Here is a 21893-nt window from a genome sequence, read left to right on the forward strand (position 1 = left end):
CCAGGAGTTCTGCTCCCTTAATCAGGATAAGGGATCATAAAATAGGAAGAGAAAAAATATTCTGCAGCCAATTGAAACAGCTGTGTAACTGAGCAGCTAAGCAAGGAAATCTTCATAGACCATTGCTGTTTCTGAGATGGAATCCTGGTGGATTTTGCTTCCTCTTCCTTTACTTTTTTTTTTTCCTTTCTGACCTCTTAAGTCCTAGAAACTTTCTGAAAAATGCCTTTTCTGAAGATTGCTGGGAAGCAGTTCATGAATGTTTACCAATTAGAGGCTACATTTGGGTTCCAGCTGCAGCAAAAAGCTAGAGATCTAGTAGCTAGACTGTGATTTGGATTCAGATGTGCTGACATCTGAATATATGGAGAGGAAAAGCAGCAGTCAAACTATTAGACTAGACTTTCTTGGCTTGAAGTACAGCTTTGGAATGTACTTTGAAAAATGGTCATTTTTTGAACAAGGCAAATCTGAAAAGAGTTTAGCATTCATCATGTTCATCAAAGTTACCATGCATCAACAATGCTGCTGCAAATCCAGTTAGCAGCTCAATTATGCTACAATTAAACCTGTTTCCCGTTAAGTAGTACTCTATTTCAGGAGCAGTTGAGGCTGCTTTCACTCTGTTTCTCCTAAAGCACGTGGAGTGATAGATTCCTGACTGGCTCCTTTAGATTATACTCAGTCACTTTCCTTGCAATGGCCACAAAGAAGAAAATTGGAAGTAAGTGGTACTTCAAGATTCTCCATTCATAAAGCTTAGAGCTTGAAATATCCAAGTTCAACCTGTTGATATTACAGCAGAATAATGCAAGATCCATTCCTATACTGAAGTTGTCTTACTGCAGGATCGTCCCATTTCCCAGTGCTGTAAAGATGTGTACATGTCACAGGCAAAGTAGCATAAAAGGATCTCTTAAGTCCATGCATCAGGGAGCCAGGAGAGATGTAGCACTAGCTATCAGTTTTCTGTCATTTGCTTTAGGTTGTGCTCAAAATTACTGAGAATGGTTCTTGTTTCCTAAGTATAGAGATTTTGTCCGTATATAATAAAATAAACTCAAAAGTCATGGCTCTGAGTCAGACACAAAGCAATAGTTAGAGGCAATAAGATATAAATAATTAATATTTTGCCTGAAGATCTTTATTATTGAAAAAAAAGGTGAAAATAGGTGAGAAAAATATGCAAAAAGGATGAGAAAATATTATGAGGATGGATGGAGAATAGACACTAAGAGATGAGCTGATGGAAAGTAGAACAGGGACATATTGTGCTGAGCTAAATAAAAGAGGAGCTAATAAGAAATTAATTTTATCAGCCATTTGTGCAAAGGAGCCTGATTTATGCCAAGACTACTTTCCATGTAAGGGACTGTAAATTACATCTGCAATGACTTTGAGATTGTAAATATAGGTCCCAAGAGTCTGTCTGCCTAATTGCAAGAGGAGCAGGAATATAAAATCATTTCAGTTTGAAGCTGCATTCAGAGTTTCTCTCTCCAGGAGATTTATGCTGGTCCTTCCTTTCCCAGTGCTCCCTGCTGGGAAGATTCCACAAGTCAGTCCATAACTCTGGCACCAGTTCTTGCCCTCCTTCCTCCCCACAATTAGCCAAAGGGAAGAAGTTCACCTCTACTGGAATCAGCAAATGACAAGCTATTTGCTGGATCACTGTTTCTTGCTATGTCTTTGTGTAGCACTTGGTTGCTCTTTAATGTGGTGTCAAAGAGCCAGCAGGAAGCCCATCTGTTGGGTGCTCACATATAAAACCTAGGTAACATAGGTTATTGGGGAGGCAGGGGGCAGCTGCTCAGACTCAGTAACTGGAGGAGTCACAACTCTAGTAACAGCTTGTGACGCAAACCTGCGTCCTAGCGTTCCCATTACTAAAGCCCTTTCCTTTGTCTCCACCTGAGAACTTACTCCTTAGGGATGGTCAAAAATGTGTATAGGGAAGGAATGACATAAAAGAAAAAGAAATGCTAAGGGTCTTGGACTGAAAATTCTTCAATTTTTTTCACTTCTAAACATTAATCCGTACCCAGAAAAGAGATGGTAAGAGCTCTAGGTGTTGAATTCTCCTAGATTTTGTCAGATTGGTTCTTGCTAACATTTTTCTAAGGAAACATTGTTGTAACTCATCCCTGGGGAGATTTCAGAGGCTGTTTTAGAAATTCAGTACATTTTTATCCAAAAAGGTGAAGTTAAAGATCTTGGAATAAGCCTTGCTTTTCTAATCCCAAATCAATCATAATTTTATTTTTCCAATACTAATATAACCACACAACTCTATGGGCTCAGACAATCTTTTTTTAAAAATGTAATGTAAAAATAATTTACTTAAATTTGATGTGATCCATAGAAGGGTCATTCATCCAAACAATTTCTAGATGGTTAGTATCAGATTTTAGATGGAAAAATGTAATCAGTTTATCTAACTAATTATTTAACTAACAGATTCACAGTCCAACAAACTGAAATTCTTCCAACAGAAAGCTTTTATTAGGAACAAATCTGTTTGATTTTAGTGTTTGTAAACATCGCTTCTGAGTGCAGAGTTGTCTCTGAGAAATGACTGCTAATCCTCAGTTTTGGAGGAGATGGCAAGTGAATGCAAAACAAATGTGCTATAGCTTTCAAAAATACAATTTAGGGAGTTGGCCAAGTACTTCTTCAAGTTTAGTATTCACTTGTCGGGATCAAGCCCAAGTGGTTCTCATAGAATGAGTATTGAGGAAATTGATAAAGAAAAATAGATAGATATAGAACTGATCTTCTGAGCGCTGTTCCCTATCTGGGCAGTTTGACTAGCTTTTATGATTTAAAATTTAATGCAAATTGTAGTCTGAAGATGTTAAAGTACTGACAGTGTATACAGAGAGCAATCTATAGAAATTAAATTACATACTCAATTTAGAAGGCAATTTGAGGCATGATAATTGTACTCATTTAGAAGGCTCTCTTAGATGCATCTCTTGCATTTATATGTTTGTGCAACCATGGTTCAGTTGTCCTCGCTGCTGGTTTCCTTCAGGGTATAAAATACAGTTGTTTCTTTCCCTGTGGGAGGCTCCCTGATTAAGTAGCTTTGGATGAGGTATTTTGCACAGTTTGACATGCTTCTGGTGCAGTTGCAGCGCTGCTTTTACTGCCATGCTGTTTCAAGAGCACACAATGTGAACGCGCACAGCTGTGTGGGGCAGGGGACTGGAGCTGGTTACCTGCGGGTTGGGCACGGATCCCTGTGCTGTACCTGTGGGGCAAAAAGCCATGTGTGGCACCTCTGCTGGCTTTGCCTTGAGCACAAGAAGGACGTGCTGCAGAGGGGCTCTGCCTTGACTTGCCAGGACTTCAAATGCGAGGTAGCCCAGGAGAGGTGCTGTAGCAGTGCTCCCGGCCTCTGTAATGATTGCTCAGAGCCTGGTACTGCTACCAAACTACAAAGAATTCTGTGTAGAGCTAAGCAGTTAAATTCTTCCTGCAAGTTAGCACAAAGCAGGCTGTTATGCCTGCAGTGTAATGTGCTGCTCTTGATGTGCGCTCATGAAAACCCTCTGGAAAAGTTAGCTTGGCAAAGTTGTTATTTCTCCAGTCTTCTGAACTTGTTGTAAGACGGCTTGTTGTGGGTTAGGAATCATTTCCATAAAGCTGTCCAAAATCTAAGAACATGCAAACGCATGTGGACTGGTTTTCACTGCGCTCACATTTAATTTCCTTTCTCTTTGTATAAGTAAATGGCCAACAAATGTGGAGGTGTGAGCATACATGAAAAGCAAATTTCAAAGCTGCGCATGTAAATATTTTTGGAATAGCTGTTTTTCCTGTGCATAAATGCTTTCAACTAAAAATTTCTGTATACTGAGCCAAAAAGAAAAAGATCATTAATTTACTTAGTTGAGTCCAAAAACATTCTGCCGTCAAAAAGTCAGTAATATATGATGCGCAGGGATGCACATTTGTAAATCTCAAACTATGAACTTGCAAACAAGACATTCAAACATTTCCTAAGTATCTCCTCTTATTAAGACGTCTTGTCTGATTCAGTTTTTATTTGCAAACACAATTCCCTGTGCTTCCAGTTGAGCTGGTGTTTTCTCTCTTTTGGGCAGGTTCACAGTTGTTTACATGGGGAAGGTTGGTGTTACTGTTTGCTATGTCACAGAACCATGTGGAGCTTCAGTCAGTCTGTGGTGGTATTTCCTGTGAAGGCTTGTACCCCACAGCACAAGCCTCTTATATAAAAGTGGCCTTTACTTTATACAGTGAGGATTTTTGCAGGGTATTGTTGGTTCATATCCTCCTCATAAGTTACTGTGTACAGATATGATAAATGTGGACTGCTGCAATGCTCTCCTCATTCCTTGTTCACAGATAGCCTTTTTGCAATTAATCTCTGCCAGCAGACTTGTGAGTTCTGCTGATTTCCTTTACTGAATCTGGTGGGAAAATGTTCCTATTAAAATGTGTTTTATTTCTTACACAGAAAGAATGGGTTACAGCTCTGGGAAAAGCAGTATCAGAAGGAAATAGCTGTAGCTCAATGGATTTGCTGATAATTTTACTACTTGTTTAAAAAACTGTCAAGATCCGTTCCTGGAGGAACAAATTTTTTTGTTACAGGCACAGGGCCTTAAGAGAAGAGCAGTGCATTTGTTCCTTCAAGCTGGTATTTTTTGATTGTCAGCATAAATGAAAGCAAGATGGAAACCAACTCTTTCCAGGCACAAAGATGGAGAGAACAAAAATAAAGTATTCCCAAATTCAGATTAAATATTTAAATAGGAGTGCTATGGAATAGATAGAGGAGCTTTTTCCTTTTTTGAGAGATGGACTTCTGTTCTTCCAAATAAATGTTTTTAATGAATCATTTTGACATATGTTGAATGGATAGAATGTCCTCTGCATTGTGTTTAATTCCAAGCCACAAAAGAGGGAAGTAATCAGTACATCTCCAAAGAAATGTGGAACCGACTTTTTATTCCTGGACTTATGACTAAATATGAGCAGAAGGACGCTGTCAGATTTTGGAGTGTTTGCTCAGTTAATTTTGCAGTGTGCATGTGCTTTATAATTCATTTTAACCATCACTAATAGGTATTGTAGAGGTCCCATTCCCTCCTGTGTTCCTGGTTTAAGCAAGCGCCCCATTGACGTCAATGACAACTTGGCCTGAATTGAGCCTGAATAACTGAAACCAGACAGCGAAATGAAATGCTCTCTAGAAAGCATAAGGGTAGGACCACTTCAGCCCACATTATTGCCCAACTCCTGAGGCTTGAAAACAAAATCTAGATAAGTTTGCCAGAGTGCCTCTGTCATGCCTTGACATGGGAATTACAATTTGAAGTGATTTCTTCCAAGTCTGCGGCTTAGTGATTTCTTCCTGCTCTCCCTCCCTGCCAAGCACTGGACAGCTGAAAGATTTGGCCTAGATCCTTAGTAAGTTTTCCCTTCTCTGTCTCGGTACAAGCAGTGAGGATTAGCGTATTTCTGTGGAGCTTAGTGGTGCCTTTCTGGAAGTACCACACTAATGTCACATCACAGCACTCCCACCTCTTCCTACAGTTTTTTCTGTGCAGTGGAGGTAGAGATGGGAGAGTCAGCTCTGGCAGTTGGGTGGTTCTAGGAAGTTTCTGCCAGCTTTGCACTGTCAAGGACTTATGTCCTGTAGAGGGAACAAGTGTCTGCTTCTCTCAGCCACATCAGCTGTATGCTTGTGGCTTGTTTTGGAAATCCCTCTTTTCAGTCCTTGTCCCACCCAAAAGAGATGTTTGGTGTTTCAGGTCTCCCTGTTTACATAAGTTTACGTATATTCTTGATGTAACCTAAACCTAGAAGGAGAATTAAGTGTCTTATGGCTATCTAGCAAGGAAAACCAGGTGTAATTCCTACGTAAACAATTGGGTCCAGTTCAGAAGCAGTTCAAGCAGTAGTGCAAGATGGTGTAAGGACACTTCATATTTTTAAGGGAATATTTGAACTTCAAGGGATTTTCAGAGGGAATACAACCAGTCAGACCTTTACTTGAACTCTTTGTTCATAATATACTACATCCAACAACAGTACATTATTTTGTAAATGTGCTATATTGATGCAAATTTAACATCACATCATTACTCCTATTTCCTAACTCCATTGCATTTAACATGAAACTTTGCAGTCAGAAGATCTAGCTCTGGCTGCTGCAAAAGGACCATGGGAGCAAAGGCAGTTATTGGATATAAGATGAAACACTGTTTTCTGAACTGGGCTGTCTTTTCTAGGTTGGATCTGAACCCACTGAAGCTGCGCAAGCATGGGTCCACACCTGAGCTTTACAGCTGGACTTGATGAGCTAATCCAAATACTGGATAATAACATAATGCCCCTTGTGATTCCCCGTTTTTACAGATGGGAAAGCAGCTGTCACTGATTGCGTTACATGATTTTTTCATTTTTGCAATATAATCTAACTACTAAAGAATACAGGGCCTAAGGAATTAAGAACTGTCTCAAAATTCAGAAGCCAAATCACAATGAAACATCAAATTCCCTTTTTATTCTTACATTTAAAAAACTGTAATTCAACTCTATTTCATGGCAAGGAAAGAACCCTAATATGTCAAGTTTCAGTATGCATGCAGAGCTGTAAACAGCTCTTTCCTGGATTGGTAGAACTTAAAGCATGGTGCAGATTCCACCAGCACCCAGTACAAAGACAAAATCACCCCCAAGCATGATGTGATAACTGAAATTGCAGAGATGCGCTTTAAGTCGTGAGAAAAGCGAGACTGTGAGGATTGCATTTTGCTTTAAAAAAGCTTAAGCCCAAGACAACTGTAAAGAAAACCTTTCTTTATGCTGGTCACATGAAGTTCTGTGATAATACAGTTCTTTATTTGAAGATGCTGTTATAATTTCTCATAGTTCATTTTAAAGTCATGTTCTTGGCATTCCTATAGCTTTTTGCTAAAGATGATCAATTTATATCAAAGTTCTGAACACACTGCATACTGTCTTTGTAAGGGCAGTAGATTTCCTGGCTGTCAGTATTTGTCATTGTACTGAGTTGCTTTAAACTCAAATCCCCTTACTGTTTTCAAAGCATCAATGCATCACCCCTGCCCGCAGTGTTTCTCTACTGATTACTGTGCTGTCTTCAGTAAGGAACAAGCAGCCACAAATGTTTCAGACTTGCAGACCTACTGGTAGCCAAGTGCTGTAACACACACCAGGTTATTTTTGCTAACAGTGTTGTCCCTCTGTTTCAACAGCTCAGCAGATGCGTGCCCTGAGATTTGTTCGTTTCCAACACAGAAACTGATTGATTATTGGGATTGATTCAACAGCTGATTCAATTCACATGATGCTCGCCCTCTTATCTTTCTCCTAATCAAATAATATTTTCCTCAGGGGATCCACGATGTAATTATTTATATGCAGATTTATATCATTGTTTTATAGTTATCTGTACACCTTTTTGATTTCAAGTCTTTGATTTGAGTGTGTCTGCCTGTCTTGGGCCATGCTGCAGAACGCCCTTTCACTCAGGAAGTAGAAAAGGTCCATCTTTTTACAGCTGTGGTGCTCCCCTCCCTGCTCAGTGCTTTGTCTCACTTCACTGAACTGCTGAGCTCTGCTCTGAGACATTTTGCAAGTGGAGAACCAATGATTACTTTGAAGCCTTAGAGTCAGTTTGGTTTGGATTGCAGTGGTCTTTTTCATAATGCTGCTCTGTTTCCTTGCTCTGGCAAAGTTGATGTGAACAGAAATGGAATAATAAGAAAGATTTGTAACTTCTGCTGAATTCCATGCTGCTCTGCGGCAAATACTGCATTTGTACTGGAGAAACTGAAGCCTGCAGAGGCAAGGGTCTTAATCATACAGGAATATAAATCAAACGTTACCAATGCATGTTAACCTTAGTCTTCTGATGCTTGTTTTAGAGGCTGGATGCTAACTTATTTTATCTTCCAGTGGAAACACTCTTAGACATACAATTTTGAATAAATAGCAAAGTTAAGTCAGCACTTACTCATAAAATTCAGCAGCAGGAGTGAGCTTATACTTGGAGTATTTGGTGCCATTGCCAAGCACTGATGCGTTGAAGAGTTTGGGATCTGTACAGTTTGGGCTATTCCAGCTGTTGTCGCAGTTCGTCCAGGGGAGCTCAAATGTGAATGATGAAAATAGATAATACAGAGACCAAGCTATGATAACGTTGTAGTAGAAACCCACGTAAAGAGCTATGAGTATCACTGCGTAGCCTACACCTAAAGACAAAGGAAAAGGAGATTATACATTGCATTTTATCTGCAACAGTATATGCAAACACTGTAGTTTAGTTCTCAGCCATAATTGCAATTTTTTTTAGATTCTCAGGCAGATACTTTTTTTTTAATGTTTACGTGCACGCCATTGATCTTAAAACAAGTAATTACATTAATGAAGTTGGAAAGTGATTGGCCTTTAGGAAATCCAGTTGTCTTGCCAGAGAAAGAAATTAGGCAGCTCAGTGTCAAAATCTGCTTTTGTTCAACGCCACTGGGGTTTTTCTTCCAATGCAAAGGACTGTGAGTCCATGTTAGGAGTGAAATTCATTTCATCTTTGTGTCGGAATCCTTGGCAACTTTTCTTGGAAAAGTAAAGCTGAAGTTTCCCTATGCCTCCTGCTGAGCTTGTTTGGATCAGACAGCACTCCCCTTTTGTTTCGTTACCATTGTTCCTCTCCAGATTGCATCTATCAGTTTGTGGCTAGGTCCAAAACATGCACATAACAGCCTACGCTGTTCCACTGAGTGGTGCAAGTGGTTATACGAGTAAATCTTACTGTATATCAGTCTTGGGGCTAAACTCTGCTAAACTGGAGATATCATTATATCCCCAGGATTATAGAATGGAAGTCACAGAAAATTTAAACCTAAGTCTGGGCAGGGCATTTGGTGAATTCCAGTGTTAAGCATCCTCTGATGCTTCAAACGTTTCTTTGTATTTTTGCATACTGTTGAGGTGTGCTTGGAGTGTCTCTTGAGAGGGGCAGCTTTCTCCTTTAAATAGTATCTGGTTTTTAACGGTTTAGATGGAAGCTTTGTTACTTAACAGCAGAACAGAATAAAAGCTTATTGTCACAATTATTCAGGAAGCGTGTTTTATCTTGGCTAATATTGTTCTTCCATTAATCTATGAGCAGGACTGATCTGTGAATCCTATCCTAGGGTTCTCTTTTGTGTTATGGGTAGAGACTTCATCTGCTTTATTGCTACCATCACAGCAGTGTCACAAGCACATAAGTGTAAACTTTCATTTTTTATTTTCTCTAGTAAAATACTGCCTAACAGTTGGATATTTTTGAACTGTCACATTCCCTGATAAAGCAATGAATGAACTTTCCTTGGTTTGAAATTTGCATAAGAAACAGATGCAGACTGAAGAAGCTGGCAGCTCAAAGACTGAACCAAAGTTTTTCTTCCTTGGGAAGTTTTTAGTATATACAAGCCAGGTTGTTCATCCCTAGCACTGGGGACAGATAGTGAAAAGAAAGATAAAACTGTGTCCTGAAATCCTTAGTGTTTAAATGAACACTCAAACTCCAGTGATATATTACAATAAACATAATAGAAAGGAAAATAAATCACTTAAGAGGGTAATTAATTGTTAATATAAATGGTAAAATACTGAATGAGAATAATAAGTTGCACTGAAATTAGATGATCTCTGTTCAGGGGGACAATTACAGACATTTCATATCAAGATTCAGAAATACTCTATCGAATATATCATCAATGCCACTTCTTTGAAATTATGAGGATGTTCAGGAATGAATTTGCTGTCCTGTTTCTAGGTCTGACTTTTTAAATGCAGCGCTGCACCACCCACACTCTAAAATAGGTGCTGGAAAATGCAGAGATGAAAAGGTTTTGCTGCAAAGGTTACAGGGTATATTTTAAATCACATGCATTATGAGAGCATCACATGAAGCAGAGCCCTTAGCGATCATGGCAATAATATTCATAGCTAAAATTAGTACTACAATGCTTTTATTTTAGGAAAGCCATTATAAATTTGGGTTGACTGTGTACTTTTCAGTTGAGTTAAACCATAAAAGAACTCAGAAGCATTATGAATTTAGCAGTAAAATGTGTGCATGCTTTATCATATTGATCAAAACTTTAACAATACTGAGTTTGCAGTAGTACTGAGATGAAATAAAATCCAATATTTATTACAAGGATCACACAACTCAGGTTCATCTATATCCAGTAATAAGAACATTCAAAAATCACAATAGTGTATCTTTAGCCCACCTTGAATATGTCAGCAGAAAAAAAGCAGCTGGAATTTCAACAAGCCTGTACATGAAATAAGTTCTACTTTCCTGTCTCTTTATATTTCAGTCCTGAAGTCAAACAGACTGCTTCAGAGCACCGTGCTGCTGGGCTCAAACACTCAGATCCTTGTGGTCTAATTATTACAGTCAAATTTTCAGAATCTTCTTTGTCATCCAAAGTCATTAACCGAGGCCAGCTGGAATTTTGACTGAGCAAGGGCTGCAGGTTCCTGGGTGCTGGGATGAATTTTGCCTCCATGAAAGAATTACAGGAGGCTTAGGCAAACCTACGTGACCTCATTTTTAAATTCAGGCACATCTTTATTACTAGCTCACCTGTTTATCTTTTAGTACATCTCTAATTTTACTATGAGTTTTGAGTTTGACTGATATGAAATAATAACCAACCTCTGCAGTTCTCCTGTTTTGTGATTGTAGCCTCCTGGAAGGGGAGAGCTTTATTTTGAGAAAGAAGTTTAACATTTACTCAGTATAACCTATATCCAAGTTCCGGATCTGCCGAGTTTGGATTGCCAATGTTAAGCTCTTCAGCTTTTGTCATGGGATGAACATGATCTGAATTTTAAGCATCTAGGATCAGTCAGGCTTGAGTGGTTTCATTTCAGTGATTTCTGATAGCTCTGTGACTTTACATTGGGTAGCTCATGATTTTTGCTGGTAAGCAATGGTAAAGAAAATTCTTGAGGCTCCTTAAGAAGTGTTTCACGTACAGAAGCCACGTGGTTTCTTTCATCCAGAAACACCACTTTAGACAGCCCCTCAGTGCCCCCAGCAGCTAACCCCAGCTGTTTCTTGCTTGCGTGTTGCAGAGGGGGACAGGGCTGAACTGACATGGATGAGGTTCGATATTTCTAATCTTTTGCATCTCCAGCCCCTCCTTCCACCCAGAAAAACCCAACTCCCCCCATCCCCAGCGTACAGCCAAAAGGGGGGCAAGGTTGAACTGTTCCTTCTGCTTATTGCTCTCTGCTGCACTCCTGAGCAATAGCCTGCAAGATGATTTCTGTGTGCGGCTTTTTTCATTTTCTGCTTCACCCATGGTAACAAAAAGGCTTCTGACTTCAAGAGTTAGAGAAAGGTCAGCAAATATCATGCTGTCTGTGAAAAGACAAGACCTTTCCTTTGTTTGTGGTTGCAGGTGTTGGCACCCTCACTGTGCTTTCCAAGGGAGCAGAGGGACGCTTACCTTTGAACACTGGGCAGATCTTCCACACAGTGGCAGCTCCTTCTCGGTTGTACTGTCCCAGTGCTAATTCCATATAGAACAGGGGCATTCCAGCAATGATTAGGAAGAGGATGTAGGGAATAAGAAAAGCACCTGAAAATAGAATAATTAGACATTGTAGTCTATATTTTGATTACGTTTTACTTTATTGCTAGCTAACTGGCTAAAGACAAAAGCTACTGCTTTTGGGAACTAGGAAGGAAAAAAGATTCTTCCTAGAAAGAAGAATCTTTGTTCTCTTGTCTGTCTGAAAATTTCTTAGTTGTTTTATATGATTCAAGTCAAAGAAAGAAGACTCCCCCAAAAGACGGCTATATGTGATGGTATGAATCATCAGTTACAGTTGGTGTTGTACTTAATAACTGGATACTCACTCAGTTTTCTGCTTTGTGGTGGCTCTAAAGTGCAGTTTTCATTTCATTGCATAGCTTGCTTCATTCTGAAGAGTTAAATTAATGTAAAATAACTGTATTAAAAAAAAATGACTGGATTGTTGTGATAAATAAGAAACTGAGAGAATTGCTAAGTATGCAGAATGATGGACTGGTCTCCTTAGGAGTAACCGACTTAAAAGAAAATAGATTGCGACAAACCTGCTTAAAATTGTTCAGCAAAAGAAAAAGTAATGGAACAGCAACTTCTGTCTTTCCCAACAGGAAGGAGTTGGAGTCTGTGCAAACCTTTAAGGCCTGTTGTACTGGCTTAGTCACTTGAAAGCTTTGCTTGCAAAAGAAAATAAGTGCTCTGCTTCTAAATACATAAACTTTCAGAAGGCACGTGCAGTCTATAAAAGCTAAAGATATTACTGAAGCGACCTACAGCAGGCCAGTAAGCAGCATGAATTTTGTTGTTGTTCCTTTATGTTTCATGTCTGCTTTTCATGGCTATTTCTAGAGTGAGCTGGCTAGCATAACTGCTCAGAGAGAGAAATGAAAGAATAATGCAAAGCCAAGCCCTGTTCCCTTACTCTTACTACAGTCTACCTCTAGTAAGTAATGTGCTATAATGTAATGGTAAGGGCATTGTATTCAGCATTCAGTCCAAAATTCGGGGATTCTAAAGCTGAAATTTGGTAGTGAAACAGGACCAACGTGTAGCAACAGAAATAAAGAGTAGCTTAAAGTGTTGCAAATTTATCTGAACAGCTGAAATACAAGAATTGCTCAGAAAGTAATGCCCCTATTTTATTATGATGGCCCACAACATCAGAGGTGGCATGGCTGTAGAGGTTGAACCTTCTCATCAATATTCTGTTACATTTTGTTGCCAGATGGCAGCTGAGGGGCAACCTGACCAAATGGCATGGAAGTGCACAGAAAGAAAAGGCGTGTTGTTGACTTCCTCTGTGGACAAAAAATGGCGCCCACTGACATTTATTGACATTTGCTGGATGTTGACCAACCAGTGGATGTGAACACAGTGAGGCAAGGGGTGGTTTGTTTCAGCAGTGATGACAGTGGTCATCTCAATGGTGCAGATTTTTATGGGTGCAGCATACAGGCGCTTGTTCATTGCTGGCAAAAAATGCACAGCTAGTGGTGGTGACTGAGTTGAAAAATAGTGTTTTGCAGCTGAGAATGTGCTCTATTACACTGTGTTACTGTGCTCTCTGCAACTGTTGTAGTTTCTATGGAAATGAATTGGAGGCATTACTTTTGGAGCAATCTACATACATTGGTTTTCTCATATTAGGAGGCATGATTCTTCTTTTTCATGTTTCTAAAGAGTGTAGTGCAACTGCAGCCTATAATCACAGGAGCTACTCAGTACAAATGATGCGTACTTTAATAATATTTCAGTGGAATTCATAAGCCTTCCAGTGCTGTACTGTTTGAACTACAATTTATTTATATAGAGGAAAATAGAGGAAAAATATTTGCGTTTCTACATACTTGATATCCTGTTGTTCAGTGTTGAAGCATGCTCAACTAATTCAATCTGGGAAAGTTCATATTGTTTTCATTAGTAGCAATATCTACAGAAATAATTTGAGGTGGATTTCCATTTGTAGGTCTTGGAAGTGACAGCTTTTCAAGTGCCACACTTATCTTGCTTCAACACTACTACAGCATACAGATCTGACTCACAAACCTCGCATGCTGCCTTCGGCAGGTGTTGGAGTTTGCGTGAGTGCGATTTGATTAACTATGTCAAGAGGAAAAAATTATGCCACAAATTGGGTAGGGAAATATGTGTATGAAACAACTCTCCTGGAGATGTGTAGTGGACATAAATATTAATGGTAGTTTAAAATACGTGTTTTCTAAGTATGACTAATATTTTGATGAACTGTGAAGTGTACCATACTTATGCACACTTGCTTAAGCATCATATATTTGGCTGCAAATCATTCCAGGCTTTAGATAAATGAAGTTTTTCTTCTATTCCTTCCCTTCCCACTCCTCCTTCCCCAGGGATTAATAAAGTGTGATGTCATTTTCTGCCAAAAGCAGTTACATGGCATAGTAGAGTTTCATAGCTGGGGTTACTTTTCAGGTAACGAAGATGGTGTGTGAAGCATTTTGAAATAAATTAGAGATTAATAAGCACACAAAGTAAGGATGCTTATTCACGTTAAGTTGTCTCAAATGTTTTTGGAGACTTCTGGGCATTTCTTGTTTTGACTTTAGGTAAAAGAATACCAAAAGTCACATACTTTTGTCAGTATCTTGGTATCTAGTCTTCTCACCCAAGGAAGAAAAGGCTCCACAGTGGGACTGGTTTGTGCACGGTACCCTGTGAAAGGCAGGGCCTTTTTGGAAAGGAGGCCTCATAGCATCCTGTGAGCTTGTTGCTAACGCCCTAGAGATGAGGCAGGGGGCAAAATTCATCCAGCTGAGCCTCTTGCTGTGGTCTGCTGCTGTGAACTTGGGCACAGCAACATGCTTCTCTGAAGGAGTAGCAAATGCCTACCTGGTCTATAAAGCCAAACCATTAGGAAGGGTGACACAACGCCAACTGTGTTCCTCCTGCCTGCGCCATGCAAACTACTGTGCTCCAATTGCATGAATGCAAAAGGCCGGCGCGTTCCTATAGCCCTGTCAGCTGAACTCTCAGGGAGCGCACGGTTTGGCTAGCATTTCAGACTGGATGAGCAACTAGCCAAGATCTACCTACCTCAGAGCTGAGGGAATGTAAGTGTGGGACTGCTGCATTGGCAGCAACGTCCTGATAGCGCTCAAGGGATTCCACTCCCTCTCTGTGTGAGGGCATGGGGCTGAGCACACAGCTGCAGCCCAGAAAGCATTACTGGTCTCAGTAATCCCTAACGGTTCCCACTTTCCCCTCCCAGCCAAAAATCTGGAGTAATTAACGTTTGTAACCTAGCCTTGGCTTGACTTGCTACTGAGTCACGTGTAGCTCAAAGGCCACACGTTGCCCTTGGGCTGTTGCACATGTTGCTTTTCAGTGTTTATGGATTACATGAGATTTGCGCACTTCCTTCCCTTATGGTACCGTAGTACACACAGAGTTAAGGAAGCCTTCTGTGTTTATGTGAAATAAGATGAGGTCAAACTCTACTTCTACACGAACCACCTATTTGAAACTTCAAGTTGAAAGTCACACAGTGGTTTTTGTTGTTTCTGTTTTTAAAGAACTACAGTGTCTGATTAATGCGGGGCAAAATACACGACAGGTTTTGCATTCCTATGTGGAGTGCCAAAACAGCCTTTTCATTTTAGTCTAAGAGAGTCCACTCTGAATTTCTCCTCCCTCTGTTGCCCAACATTCACAGCATCCTTAGTGGGGAAGCAGAGAGCCTCAAATAGTTCTCTCAATCCTATGAGAAGGACTCATTTCACTCTTGAATACCAGAAAGAATGCAGCAGTGAATTACTAATGCTTGAGAATGATCATTTAAACAATGCCTGTTGTCCTAGAAGAATTTGCTGAAGCATGTACAAGAAGCTGGCTAGGACAGGGTTAGCTGAAATGATTTTAAAGTACTCCTGCTGGTCCATTATTAGCCTTCTGCCTTTGTTACCATGGATATTGTAGTCAAAACTTTAACTGGCAGGGGTGTCTGCTAAGCTAACAAACTTTGGGCAAGTATAGCAGTATGTTTTCAGATAGGAGTGTTGCCAGTATTTGTTCAAGAATAGAGTCTAAAAACAAAGATCTTCCAAAAGATGAATTGAAATACAAGCTAATCTCCGTACCTGATCTGTGCCTGATCAAACTGTGAGTAAAGAGTACTTGAAAAAATATCAGCAGCCAATTGACAATGCAGTAAATTTCCCTGGATAACAAGGAAAATGAGTGGAAACTCTACTACTGTAAGACTCTTGTGAATAAAAAAGGAAATACCCAATGCAGAGATTCTGAAATCTAGATTGTGTGAGATCAGCACAGATAGAAGAACTAAGTGGCTGGACAGAGAGGTATTTCTGAGTACAGAAATCCTAATTCTGGGTCTTCAAGCTTGTTACTGACTTGCCAGCACAGACATAGAGAGTATGTCTGGGGAGGTCAGTTTGCAGCAAGCCGTATTTGTTGGAGTCTAAGTAGAAAGGAGCAGGTGGGTAGACCCAATCTTTACTGCCCAGGGGGTAAAAACAGTAAGGGTTTGCATGGTACAGCAAAGAGAAGTCGGAGATGCAAAGGAGCACGATGTAGCCTCAGTGCCAAAGCCAAGACGATTTTAACAGCAGCTAGATGATGATGTTGAACAGAGGTAGATTATAGTAGTCAAAAATAACATTTTTCTGCGAAACAGATTGAACGGCATACTATAAAAACTTCACAGCACTTTGCTTATATAAAATCTTCCAAGTAGGCAGCCTTTTTTATGGAAAGCATTTCTGAACCATAAAAGCAGTGGAGCAGTGGAGCTATACCATCTTGACTTACGTGTTTCTTTTGAAACCCTTGTATTTAGCTGCTCTAACAAATTGCTAGATTTGAACCTATCTATCTCACTCTGGGGAAGAGCCTTCAGGTTTTTTTTTGTCCAATTTTAATAGTGTTCCTTTTGCTCATAGGAAATGAAAACAAATAGTTTCCAGAAATGGTTCAGTGCTGTACACAGGCTGATGTCAAACTGAAGCCTTTATTTATGTATGCATTTATTTATTTATTCTACCTATTTATTTATTTATGTACTTACTATCTTGAGCTGTTAACCTGCTGCTTAGAAGTCATTTGAAGAGACTTGAAGTGTAGTCTGTTTATAAGCTTCTTACTGGTATGTAAAAGAATGGGTTGCTCTTCCGTGCAAACCCAGTAATCTCTTCACCTTTCTGCTATGAGAATAATGAACTAAAGAAACTCATTAGTAGCTACTTTGAACAAATTAATGAGAGTTAAATACACCCAGCTGCTCAGAGCAGCATGATTCATTCATAAATCACACCCAAGTCATTGGCTAAGGTCCCCTTTGTATAAATTAATGAAATGGTCATATTTACAACAGTGTGTAATTATCGTGGAGATAATCGTAGAACCTCAGAAGAACAGAACTCTGACCTGTGTTCTTTGGAAGGAAACTAAAGAATAAAACCCACCATGTTTCTTTAGACAATACAGGTAAGGTTAGTCTAAGATGCCCAGCATGGCAGTGGGAATTCTGGAGCTCTGTCAGCATTTCTGCTGCTGACCTTCACTGCTGCAAGCTTAGGAAATGAATTAAGCCATTCCCATCTTCTGCCATTCTTGTGACTGCATGAAGTCTAACAAGCTGAGGTGAGGTGGCAGTGAGAGCATTTGTTTCACCATTATCCAACCTTGTACCAGGTTTGCTATTGTAGCTGACTCCTTTGTTTTTAAATACATGAATTGGCATCTGCTTGGGTTTTGACAGTTTGGTAAGTAAATGACCTGGAGATTGTATGAACATGAAGGTCTAGTGGCTGACATTCCTGCCCGAATCCATCTTGTTCATTTTGTGCTTTTTTCTTTTTTATCTCGCTGGGAGAAGAAGTGAGCTGGAATGTGGAGAGAGCTTGTAGACTGTTTTGTTATGAGATTTATGAAATCTCTATTACTAATGTGCAACAAGACGGGGTTTGTGAGGTGTGATGGTGTCCTTTACAGAGCAGCTGACCCTGTTGAGAACAAAGCAGCAAGCTTTGCAGTTAGCAGGCTGTTCTGAAGGTGCTGGGTGGGAGAAGTGAGCAGTACTGAGCCACTGGGTCAGGGTGCAGAGGCTCATTTGGGGAAGGGTGCTACTTTATAACAGACGCGCTTGGAAGCGTAAGAGTTGATAAATTAAGAAGGAAAAAATCTTTCTATCATTTCATTAGTTTTCCACTGTTGGCAGTTTTTTTTTTTTTCCCCCCACCTTGCAATCATTAGATGTGACACATGGATATATTCACCTGCAATTGAATCATATCAAAAAAACCACCCATGTAAGGTGTAGGCTGCACTTGAGATGTACAAAATCAAAGTGTTTGTCAAAATGTGCTCTGATTTACCAGTAGTAGAGCACGGTTGGCTGACAGTATTTTTCAGCAAAGATATCAGAAGCTATTTATGGTGGATCGAGATCAGCAAGTTTTTCTGGATTCCAGCACTGGAAAATCTTCAGTAAACTAACTTCATCTGATAGCATTCTCTGAAATATGGTGTTTTAAAAATCATTTTCTGTAAGGTACAGAATATAACCATGTACACGAAAGGAGATATTACTTCATCAGATTCTCTTTTAAGCATAGGGAAGTCCTTGCTTGGTGCCAGTGAGATTTTGGCAACTACTGTTTTACTTCAGATACATTAGTCATAGTTTTCTCTCCCTTCTCAATGAACTTGTATGTTCATTGTTATTTGTTTTGTTTCAGCCAGTTGTAAACTAAAATGAGTATTTTCAGTGTTCATGAACCTGTCTGATTTTGATGCCAGAAGAAATTGTTAGATACACAGGTTGCTCCAAAAGTAATGCCTCATATTTATTTTCACAGAAACTGCAACAGATGCAAAGAGCACAATAACACTGTGTGACAGGGCACATTCTCAGCTACAAAACGCTATTTTTTTTTCAACAGTCACCTCTGCATTTTTGCCAGTGATGAACAGGAGCCTGCATGCATACTTGTAAAAATCTGCACCAGTGGAGGTGACCAGTGTTACCACTGCTGAAATGCACCACTGCTGAAATGCACCACTCACTACCTCACTGTGCTCACGTCCACTGGTTGGTCTCCATCTGTTCAGCAAACACTGATGAATGTCAATGGGTGCTATTTTTCTGTACAGAGGAATTCAATGTCGTGCCTTTTCTTCCTACGCGCTTCCGTGTCAGGCACCATTCTGCCAGAGTGCGCCTCTGCTGCCACCTCTCTCATGGCAACAAAACGTAATGGGATATTAATAAGAAGGTTTAAGCTCTGCTGCTCATTAGAGCTCTGGTATTAACCCAGGTGCACAGTGAAACAAGAAGTCTGAAATGCACTTTGTTCTGCATGTGTAACAGTACAGTTAGGAGTTTCCAGCACAACATCAAATGGAGGGTGTTTCCTCTCAGACTGCTTGTCTTTTGCAGGTTGTCTTTAATTGTTAAACTTAAAAACAACCCACAAGTTGAGCACTCTCTGGAGAGGCCACAATACCCGTTTTAGGCATCATGAGATTCGTAACTGTGCCAAGGTGAAACAAAGCGCTTATGACATCTTAAATCAGCTCTAGGCAAGTGCCAGGCAGCTTTCAAGAGGATTAATGTACAAACTAATAGGGGGTAAATGCCTTGAAATTCAGCTACAGAAAAGTCAAGTATAAACATCCTGAGGTACTCTTAAAATTTGCTGTACGTTTAGTGATTAATCCAACCTTAAATTATAAGTCTAATTTTTTGGACACAGTGACCAAAGCAAAACATTCCTTTTCCTTCCAGGCTTCACTAGAGATTTATTCGTAATACTTTAATACTTTCTGTGCTATCTGAATTTTTACTAACTCTCATACAGCAAAAATCCTCTAAATTCTTCTTGTCAATAAAGGGTTGTGCTCTATCACAGAAGTATGGGGCAGTTGTACATTCCTACCTGTACGAAATCTGGTCAATCAGAGCTTTGCTCTCGGTCATTATAAATGAAGCCTTCGGGATCAGTGGTTTTTCTCATGCCTCTACAGGAAGAAAAATGTAATCCTACTCTAAACTATTTATAATGCATATTTATACAAGGCTTGAAAGTAGAAAATGAACACAGTTCCATAAGGAACGAAGTAATTCTCCATGGACTATTTTCCTCAGCAGCAAAGCAAATGTTTCCCCTAATCGAAGCAGTCCAGCATGTGCTCCATCACTGTTGTTGTGTGTGGGATCTCCAAGCTGAAATGCTGGAAGAGAATGTGAGCCTTGGCTATTGCAGCTTGCAATCGGGTCGTTTTGTTCACCACAAACACAGAACTTACAGGAGGTTAGTTAGTGTGGCAAAACTTGGTGGCTACTGATGGTTCGCACAGCTGTAGTTTTTCCTAGCTAAACAGCTTTTGAGGACATAACACCTCACGATTGTAAAATAAAATTTAGGAGGAAAAAAAGTAGGTGATCTTGAAGATGTCCAAGTTCCTTAAGTTAGGATTAAAGATGGTGATTTTGTCAGTAGCCTCCTTATGAGTAGCGAAGGATTACACTGCAATTTAGGAAAAGTCTGATCACTGTTTTCTGTTGCTTTACTTTAGGAATGAGTGAAGGAAGAGACTAACTGGTGACAGCTCTATTCCTAAAGCTGGTAATTCAGAAATTTACAAACTATGTATTAAGCCCCAGAATAATTGAAAGTGTCTTAAAATGTAAGATCTTCTAGTCCAGTGCTTTTATTTGCCTCCTGGTTTTTGAAGTCCTGTTCTCGCTTTGTGTTTTCCCAGCTCTTCTCTTTAGCCCTGACAGCCAGAAAAAGATTCTTGCCTAATCATTTGTCTCTATGAAACAGAATAGAACACACTTCTTAAAATAGTACATTTTTATAGCTTGAGCCCTACATAGGAGAATGCTGAGGTCATTATCTAACTCTCACAGAATAAATTCGTTTTGTGTAATAATGAACATCATCTATGTAAGTCCTGGCATTTTGTTTATTGGCTGAAGCTCTGAACTGTTGCACCAAGTGCAGATCAGTTACTAGTCAGTGGAAGTCTTCTGTATCAGTTTAGTCTGAATAGTTTTTTATTACTTTCCTCTGTTTTTCTTCTCGCAAGTTCTTAGTCTGGAAATTCTGTCTACTTAGGAGCCCTTAAGAGAGAGACGTCTGTTATTTGGGTTGAAATCCTGGCTCTGGTGACGTCAATGGAAAAAAAACACCCATTGACTTCAGCTGGGTCAGGATTTCTCCCTTGTGGTTTATGAATCTATTGATTTTAACTAAGGCTGTGTAGAGCTATTAGAAAATGAAGGACGAATTACAGAAAGGGAGCAAATGATCAAACTCTTCCCCCAAATAAAATCCCTTAATATCACCAGTCTTGCCAAAACCTGCTTTGTGATCTCACAGACACATCTGCACACCCCAATATGAGCTATTCCTTTATTTTGTTATAAAGCTAATATATAAGATGCCACGTGCATATTTAAGCCCTTCTTAGAAGGGGGCACAAATATTTGAGCTTTAGAGGCAGACCAGGATACCCCTTGGTGCAAATCACATATCACTGAATGCTGCTGCTCCTGTTAACTTCCTACTAAAGGAAAGGAGTAGGGAAATCAAAGAAGGGTCTGCCTGGGAGCAGTCGTTGCTGACACTATGAGAAAGTCATGAGCCATATTGTTAGGTCCTCCAGTCATTTTTCCTCCAATATGCATACTAGGTAGCTTTTAGATTATCAGATTAGGATCTACTGAGATCTATAAGGATCTACTGCTCCATCTTGTGGTCCAGAGAAAGTTTGCCTGTTACACTGCTATGTAGAGCAGTGTGTCAGAATAAGTCCAGCCTTTCCTCTTTTTTTTTTTTTTTTAAATTAATTAATTTTCTTTTTCTTTTTTAAAATAAGCTGGAATTTGACATCAGTTTCATACTTTTCCTCAAGAGATGCAGATTTTAAGGGAAAGTACTGTGTTGACATCCTTGGCATGCTTCAGGACGGACCCTGCAAGGGGAGTTTGACTACTGAAAAGGGAGGAGAAACAAAAGTTAAAGCAGTGAAGAGTGCTACCTGGTACACCTGGAGCAAAAAACTAGGTATACAGTGCTTGGCTGCTTTTTTCAGTGCTTACATTAGATCCCTGGGAGCAGCCTGTTTGTAAGGTTAGGGAAGCAATAAGACTTCCAATGCAAGCAATTCTTGCATGCTGCTGAGGAGCCAGAAAACCCTCTGCTTGTTTCCCACCGTTCTGCAGCCTTCAGTAAAGAGGAATGCCATGCAGTCACCCGGCTACAATCCTTCCTGTACATAATACCACAGAAA

The 21893-nt window shown here is 39.8% G+C and overlaps 1 protein-coding gene across 1 annotated transcript in view; it reads right to left on the minus strand.

Annotated features, from left to right (window-relative positions):
* SLC6A2 (solute carrier family 6 member 2) overlaps nt 1-21893 on the minus strand; it is a 57915-nt gene that overhangs the window by 26907 nt on the left and 9115 nt on the right. The window contains 2 exon segments of the mRNA XM_042821622.1: nt 8015-8252; nt 11514-11645. Of these exon segments, the coding sequence (XP_042677556.1) occupies nt 8015-8252; nt 11514-11645 (370 nt within the window).

This window comes from Centrocercus urophasianus, unplaced genomic scaffold, assembly GCF_019232065.1.
Source record: "Centrocercus urophasianus isolate 14NV4802_14NV808 unplaced genomic scaffold, USGS_Curo_1.0 seq_2, whole genome shotgun sequence".
NCBI lineage: Eukaryota > Metazoa > Chordata > Aves > Galliformes > Phasianidae > Centrocercus > Centrocercus urophasianus.